We start from the raw sequence: 8,291 nt of genomic DNA, 5'->3' as shown, positions 1-8,291 counted from the left end.
AATTTTAGTAGGAACAATGAGTAATTACCAACGAGATTCGATTAATATACGTACTCGGCCCCCCTATACTCCAATCCTGGCTCCGCCACTGGCTGTTCACTGCCGAGCTCAGGAGTCAGGACAGTGGTTTCCCGAACTGAGTCTGGTTCGAGAAGTGCTACACACACGACAGATTTCAGACGATTCACGCACGACGGTTAAATCCAGCCGGACATGGTATGAGCTAAAAGGGCACTGGCCGCTGGATTACAGGTCGTGCAAAGATCGTGCATGAGCATCGTGCATGGAGCAGTTTCGGTCTGGTTCAGACGGACTGTAAAATCCGAGCCTTTTGCCTGAAATGCGCAAGGCATTGGTGGCCGGCACTAGGCACGTGAAGGGGATGCACTGCGGTCTGTTTTCCTTTTTCTTTCGAGCTGAACATGTCGATGCTCTGACGATTCGTGGGACGATTTGATCATTTGCACCGTTTTATTTCTCATCTCTTCAGATACCTTCAGAGAAAATCTCACTAATAATCCACCATTCTCGTGAAACTTTGGACTGGGATCTGGAACCACTTCGCATTGAGATAAAGCAGCGAAAACGATCAAACACCCAAGTAAAACGAGGCAAATGATCAAATCTGATTCGACCATGCTCCTCCCGCTGGCGGTGCTCAAAAAGTTGGACTCGCTGCGCCGCGCCTTCCTCTATAATGCTGCCGACCGTGCCACCGGCGCGCAATGCCTCGTGGCCTGGGAGCGGGTCTGCAGAACCAAGGAGGAGGGGGCCCTTGGTGTGCGGGACCTCGCGACGCAAAATCGGTGCTTCTTGATCAAGATGCTGCACTGTCTCCATGCGGCTCCCACGTCCTCGCGGTGGGCGATGTGGGTGTGGGCGGAGCACGACGGGTGCTCCCTGCTCTCCGCCACGGGCTACTTGTTGGCCCGGGAGCACGGCAAGTCGCTGTCCAAAATGCTCCCGCTCTACCGCGGTCTGACGACGGTGGTGGTCCGCGACGGACGACGGACGTCCTTCTGGTTCGATCGCTGGCTGTCGTGCGGGGCGGTCTCTGCGGCCCCCTGCCCCACGCTACGGATACGGAGGTCACTATGTGGCAGGTGCGCGCCCGCGAGCTTGACCGGGTGCTCGTCCCTAGGCTCACCACCGACGGGGCCGCCGAGCGGCGCGCCCTCCTAGTGTTGATCGCTGGCGTTCATGCGACCCCTGGCGACGACGAACGCTGCCCAATGCTGAGCCGGTCCTTCGCCGATTTCATCTGGGGGTGCACTGCACCGTCCCGTGTCCGGTTCTTCGGATGGCTCCTCGTTCAACGGAGGATTCACACAAGAGACGTCCTGCTCCGGAAGACCATTGTGACGGCTGAGGAGGCTGCATGCCCCATCTGTGCGCATGTGCTCGAGACGGCTGATCACCTGGTATTCGATTGTCCCCTCGCCCGGTCGTTCTGGCTGACTGTGGGGGTTGATGTGGTCGGGAAGGGTTACCATGTTGGAGCGCTCCAGGGCCTCGACGTGCCGGGGGGTGGTCGGTGATGCTGCTCACGCCTCCTTCACTCTCCTATGCTGTTGGCAACTATGGAAACATGGAAATGCCGTGGTGTTCCAAGGCGCTCAGCCTTCCCTGGCCCATTTGCTCGGGTGCTGCCGGGAAGACTCGGTCCTTTGGAAAGGCCGTTTGAAAGTGGCCACCGGCCGTGCGTAGATAGGTGGCTACGCGCGTTCTCGCGTGCAAGTTAGCCTCGGGGTTTTGTGGGGAACGGATCCTCTAACATCATGAAGGGATGTCATGAAGCTATAGTGCAATCCCAGTGCAAAAACGAAGAAGGGATGTCACGAGCACTGTAGCAAAGATAATGTGCGCAATTACTGTTCATAGAAAATAAAATCCAAAATTAATTTTATTGCCCCATAATTTTGTTTGTATGTAATTTTTGTAAATGTATACAGTAGATTTGTAATTTACAAATTAATTTAAATCATTTTAGGTTTAATCATATGGATGTGAAGAAGGGATGTCATGGTACTGTAACTTCCCTAACATCCTTTCATAATGTTAGAGGATCTCGTTCCGGTTTTGTGTGGCGCTTGTGCCACCCTCCCTCCCCCTCTCACATATGTAAAACTCTTCCCCCTCCAAGGGTGTGATGCAATTGTAAAAAGAAAAAGATTCAGGTGGAGGGCTTTGCCCTCCCCTGGTGACCTTAAAAAAGATCTGATTCGACCGGGCGTGTCGCTTGAGAGCTAACTATAGCATATCCCGCAAAAGACCCCGAACTGTTAAGTAACCGCCGTTTTACAATACGAGATGAAAAAACGTCCATACCAAATATTGATTTCATATTGTGAATCTTAATTTTTTTTCTATAAACTTAGTCAAAGTTAACAAAGTTTAACTTTGACCAAATCTTATATGCAAACTAAAAATAAAACGAAGGGAGCACCGTTTAATGTGATAATTAATTTTTCAATTAGGTCGTTTAGAAAAAAGAAAGGACATATGCCAAAGCTGCATCACCTGCAAAAAGTGGAGGCAAGGAGGCCTTGCCATTGCTCGCACCATTTTGCAATCGGGCTCTCGACCGCTCATTAGTTCGAGGGCAAGAAATAAAGATCAAAAAACATGAAGAGAAGCGGCCTGGCTCATCTTATCACTCTTCTTTTCGCCGGGTGCCTTCTAGTGCTTGGACAGTGTAAGCATATCATCAATCATCATCATTAGATATAAATGTATGCATAATCTCTTACATCTTGGGTATATACTGGTTAACAATAATATTCATGTAAAAGGTCGTCATGAGGTCGAAACAAGCTACGGAGATCGCCACGCCAACACAATTTCAAATTTTGTTTAAATTTTTGAAAAGTTCAGAACTTCTAATTTTGTATAAGTTCTTAAAAAATAGAATTATAAAATGTTTATTTTTTAAAAAATGTTCAGAATTTCAAAATTTGTTTAAAATTTTAAAAAATGTTTAGAACTTCAAATTTTTGAAAAATGTTCAGAATTTCAAATTTTGTATCAAAAAAATAATCATAAATACAAAATTTGCTTATAGCTCTTGAAAAATGAATTCTAGAATGTATTTAAATTTTTGTTCACATTTTTAAAATTTTGTTCGCCGTTCAAAAGAATTATTTGAAATTTGAAATTGTTCAGCATGTCTAGACAAATATAGGCTGCCAAACAAACTCTTAGGTCAGCTTGTCTCAACACATACAGTGCTACCAAACAACAACAAATGTATGTACTCAACATTTATAAAGTTAGCATGTCTCAAAGAGGAACAAAAATGCTATAGTGAAAACTGCTACCAAACACACCTGAAGGCTATTCTTTGGAGATGCCTTTTGTTCCCCGAGCCTTAGTCCCAAATGCTGCCGTATACCATGTTACAGCCCATGAAAGAGCATGCATATACAGGGCTGCTACATACTGCTCTTGGCGTGCTAGAATTGTGCCTCGCGCACAACAAACAGCTCATCTGCCGGCCCAGTAGCTAGGATATTCCTTTAAAAAAACTTTTTAATCCTTTTGTTAACTTTTTTATTCGACCCCTCTTTAGAATCGCTTTGGCAAATGAGATGGGATATAACAAAATTGTTATTCAGTCTGATTGCCTGGAGGCCATTGAAACTATGCATGCTGGAGGATTCTCGTCGACGCCAGCTGCTCCGTTCTATGAGGATATTTGTAACATGCTACTACTTTTAGTAGAGTTGAGTATTCATTCTGTAATAGGGATGCCAATTTTGTTGCTCATAGCCTAGCTAGGGAGGCTCATCACAATCACAATGTTTGAGTTGATGAACCTCCTAGTTTTATCATTTCTTTGCTTGTGGATGATGTAACAACTATTTGAAAGCAATAAAGTGAGCCATGATGGCATTCCCTAAAAAAATGGTCCAGAAAAATATTTTTATTTGAAATACATTTATATCTATTATATATAACCAGGTTAAAAAAGTGAAATTTTTGTTCTTGTAACTAAAAGTGATTGCATATTCAAGAAAATGCATGTGTAATTTTAAAAAGTGCTCACACATTTTTTGAAAGTTCGTTAATTTAAAAAATATATGTTTGTGTATTGAAAAAGGGTTATTTACATTTCCGCCTCAATATCACCTCCCTCTCCCGACAGTTTTACCCTTAGTTTCCGGTTCTCCTCAGTTTACTCCTAAAAAGGTAGGTGGTCTTATGCTTTTTCCCTACCATCCCGTTCCTGTCTAGTAGGCGTCATTTCCGTGATGGGGGTTAACTTTGGGAACCTTTGGCCCTTCTTATAGATGGGACCACCATCAAGTGAAGAGATGCACCTAATCGTTTAGGCCTTGTTCTTCCTCGGCGCATTAAGCGTCAAATTAAGAAACTGCCAAAGCTCATTGAGATATAGGTCAAACTCTATGTTTGCACAATAACATAGACAATAGTTAAATATAGAACATATTAGCTCTTTTTTTTCATAAAGAATGAATATTTAGACAATAGTATCTTAATTCTTTTGTTTTCAGTGATTTCCAAAATAGTTCATCGATGGATACCTTGCAAACTACATACTGGTGACGAGGCAAGGAAAATGAAAGTATTTCACCCAGACTACCGTGATGATCTTGAAGTCTTCCTCAAGATGGCGAAGGATTGGACGGCAATCATCATAAGGGATTATAGTAAAGTTGTGCACACCTTAGATATGGAGGAGGGCACAATATAGGCCTTCCACTTCACCAACGACCTGGATGTTCTTCACTTATCCGTTTATTGTTTATGATGCTGCTAATGTTAAAGATTTTAGATGTCAAATGTGGAGTGCTACAAATGTAGTTGTTTTGGTGCTTGTATATGTCAGTCCTTATTCGTATGGTGTTTGAACATGCACTGCTACTGTGATGTCAATTATGCAATGCTGGACGAACCAATGTGGGATATGTTCGGTCTGTTTGATGACTATGAAATATTATGTGTGACTAAGTTTAATTCAAATTGTACCAAATTTGCTTGTTGCGCAGACTAAATAATGGGAAAAATAAATTATTGTTGTGGACTTGTGGTTATTACATTGCCTAAAGGTATGCAATAAACCCCAACCGCACACACGATTGTGTTATTCACCATATGTGCAATGGATCCCTAATGTTTTGTTTTTATAAAACGCACTACTCAACTGATGTCCAATTGCACGTGGTTTTTCTACATATACTTCCTTCGTTTTTAAATACTTGTCTTTCTAGGCATTTTAACAAGTGACTACATACGAAGCAAAATGAGTGAATCTACATTCTAGAATATGTCTACATATATCCGTATGTAGTAGTCATTTGAAATATTTAGAAAGACAAATATTTAGGAACGAAGGGAGTATGTCCTAACACCTCCATCACCACCATCATCACCCCCTCACCTCCCACCGTCGCTTAAACCGTGTGCGATAATCTAACCTACACTAGAAAAGCATGCCTAGCTGGAAAGTCGGCTGCTTTTAGGCTCCCCTGGACAACAAGAAAAGATCTCCTTTCGACAATAAGAAAAAGAAAAAGTTTAACAAACTCACTTGCTGGCTAGTCGAGCACAAGATGCTACCGTTGCAGCCAGTCTAAGAGGATCCGGTTTACAAGAGCCGTACATAGCAAGCCAAATCCTAACATTACACCCTCAGCAAGATAAGAACCCTAGTATCAGTATCACCCTGCACACCCAAATATTACTTCTTATGAATAGTGATGATACCGACGATGGACGCGGCCATGGCGGCCAAGCAGACGAAGAGGCAGCCGAGGCTGAGGATCTGCAGCCACACCCACAGGGGGCTCCACCTAAGCACCTTCTTCTGGGTCACGTACATCTCCACTGGGATGTAGACACACAACGGCCAGAACCCCAGTGCGCCGACGAGCGCCACCACGTCGTGGAAGAAGGGCAGCAGCGCCGCCACCACCGTGGTGGTGACCACGAACGCGGTCCGCCACGTAGCTCGGAATAGGTTCAGCTTGTACGACGACCTCAAGACGAGCACGTCGAACTCCCTTGTGACGTAGGACGACTCCGGCCACCTACGCGCGGCGCACCTCTCGACGAAGTCGTAGATGGGCCGGCAGTAGACCTGGTAAGCGACGGCGAGGTGGACGATGATTGCCACGTTGGCTATGTCGACGACCCAGTATGGCTCGTAGAAGCCGAGCCCCGCGAGCAGGTTCCCTGGGGTAGCGCCCCCCAGCGCGGCGTACCCCATGAAGCCAAAGAGCAGGTATAAGAACGTGGTGACAGCGACGCCCATGGCGGTGGCAAGCTTCATGACCTTGGACTCGGGCGGAGGAGGCGCTTTGATGGTGTCCTGGATCTCGATTAAGATTCTTGAGTAGCAGTAGACGAAGGCGATGACGCCCAGCGCCTCCAGGCTTCCCCACACCTTACTCATCGGGGACGCGGTCACCGCGGTCATGCCGATGCCGACGAGGCCGCCCTTGAGGACTCCGTTCTCTGCACGCATCCAAGGTTCAAGCATGACATGATTGATGCCGTTGCCATAGATCATTCATTGAGCAGCGTGTGCGTGTGTTACCGACGACTTTGGCGATGCTGATCCCGACGCCGATAGAGCAATAGGTGAAGGACATGGCGGGGCCGAGATATGAGAACCACCACGTATGGTACTCCGGGATCTGCGATAAGAAGATCTCCGCCACGCCGAAGGTTATCATATAGGGCCAGATTGGGAAATTGCACGGGTGGCGGTGGCCCTTGTTGTGCTGGAAGCAGCTAGCCCTCCGCTGGATTGCCAACATGCTCATGCCGGCGGCGATGGTATGCCCGATGGCCACCCCAAAGACGTTGGAGTATGCAGAAAACTGGCATAGCCAAACCTGTGCGCGTCCTGTTGGATCCATCCATGGGCGAAATGGCAAAGTAGACATGAGTGTGCTAGTTAAGATCCGTAAAGTTGAAGACATGGGCATAGCTGCCTCTCCATCGATGTAGGAGTTAGGAACTTAGGACACGTACCTAGGCTGGCCTTGACGGTGTCCATGTATGTGCAGTTGCGCTCGCCGTGGCTCGGGTCGCCGGATCGGTAGCAGTCGGAGAGCAGCGCGGAGGTGTAGCAGATGATGCCGGCGAAGAGCAGCACCATGATCGGGTAGATCACCCAGCCGAGCTGCGCCGATGCCCACGGCAGCGCCAGGACGCCAGACCCGATCACGGCCGTGATGATGCGTGCAGTGGCCGTCCATACCGTGCCTGCAACACCACAGAATCAGACGATTTGCTGCAACCACGATAGCTACGCGAACGTCACCGGCCGCTTCCTCACCGGTGCGCTTCAGGCCGCCGTCGTCGTCGTAGTCCCTGGGATCGGTGCGGGGATTCTCCATTGCTGCAAAAGAGTGAGCGAGCGAGGCAAGTAACACTTGTATGCTTGCTCTTTCTGTGTGCTGGTTTTATGGTAGTGGTAGATAAACAAAGGCAGAAACTTTGCCAACCGACTAAGAGAAGGAGAAATTAATATGTACAAACAAAGAGTTCTGATAGGGGATTTGTGGCATGCAGGTGGGGCCATCGACAGTTTTTTTTTGGCTTTCGATTTTCAATCTTTCTTATCTTTTGAACCGGATATCCAATTACTTTTTGTTTTCATATTCGTGTTTCTTGTGACAAAGGCTTTCAAATAAGACCTACTTCGAATACATTTTGATGAGTTTTTAAAATTTCATTAAGTTTCATCTACTGAAACTTGATACAAAAGAACAACAAAAATCACAGGTATTGAAAATTAAGACTTAAAACTTGGTGTATCCTCGCACGAAATTCAATAACTTTGTGGATCACGAAACTATCATGCCACCGAGCACGGCTGAGCAGATGCATGCCCCTGCAAATGTTCGGTAGTGGTCTCTCTTTCTTAATAAAAAGTTCAGCCATCGACCACTGGAGAATTGACAATAAAATCCTCTTTTACGCATTTAGGTTAAAGAAATCCATGAGGTGATCAAATGGAACTGGTGCATGACGAGGCTCGACAGGGCCCACCCAGGTTTCACGGCTACGATGAATCAACATTTCACATGAGATTCAGTGTCGTACCTTATGTCAGTAGTGCTTTTCTTCTTCTTTTTTTTGCAAAGCTACAATAATCGTTAGCCCGGATGTCAGAGTACCATGCTATTAGCTATTTTCAGGTACACCTATATACTCAATATAGTACTAGGTAGTATTATGTTTGAGATGTTTCGTACTTTTAAATAAGTCAGTTGCCAATTGAAAGTGGCTAGACAAAATCAGATAGTAGTGCGTGAAGA

General features: G+C 46.1%; 1 protein-coding gene across 1 annotated transcript; it reads right to left on the bottom strand.

Moving 5' to 3' along the window:
* Window positions 1-5,512: 5,512 nt before the first annotated feature.
* Window positions 5,513-8,217, bottom strand: LOC119266920 (amino acid permease 4-like). The gene is made up of 4 exons (XM_037548196.1): window positions 7,307-8,217; window positions 7,000-7,233; window positions 6,560-6,871; window positions 5,513-6,477 (listed from the first exon to the last, which is right to left on the bottom strand). Exons 1-4 carry the CDS (start codon window positions 7,365-7,367, stop codon window positions 5,702-5,704), a joined length of 1,383 nt encoding a protein of 460 aa, XP_037404093.1. The 5' UTR covers window positions 7,368-8,217; the 3' UTR covers window positions 5,513-5,701.
* Between the last annotated feature and the right edge of the window lie 74 nt (window positions 8,218-8,291).

This window comes from Triticum dicoccoides, chromosome 3A (assembly GCF_002162155.2).
Source record: "Triticum dicoccoides isolate Atlit2015 ecotype Zavitan chromosome 3A, WEW_v2.0, whole genome shotgun sequence".
In the NCBI taxonomy this organism is placed as follows: domain Eukaryota; kingdom Viridiplantae; phylum Streptophyta; class Magnoliopsida; order Poales; family Poaceae; genus Triticum; species Triticum dicoccoides.
The sequence above is the reverse complement of the archived record's forward strand: the minus strand, read 5'-3'. Positions and strand labels throughout refer to the sequence as shown.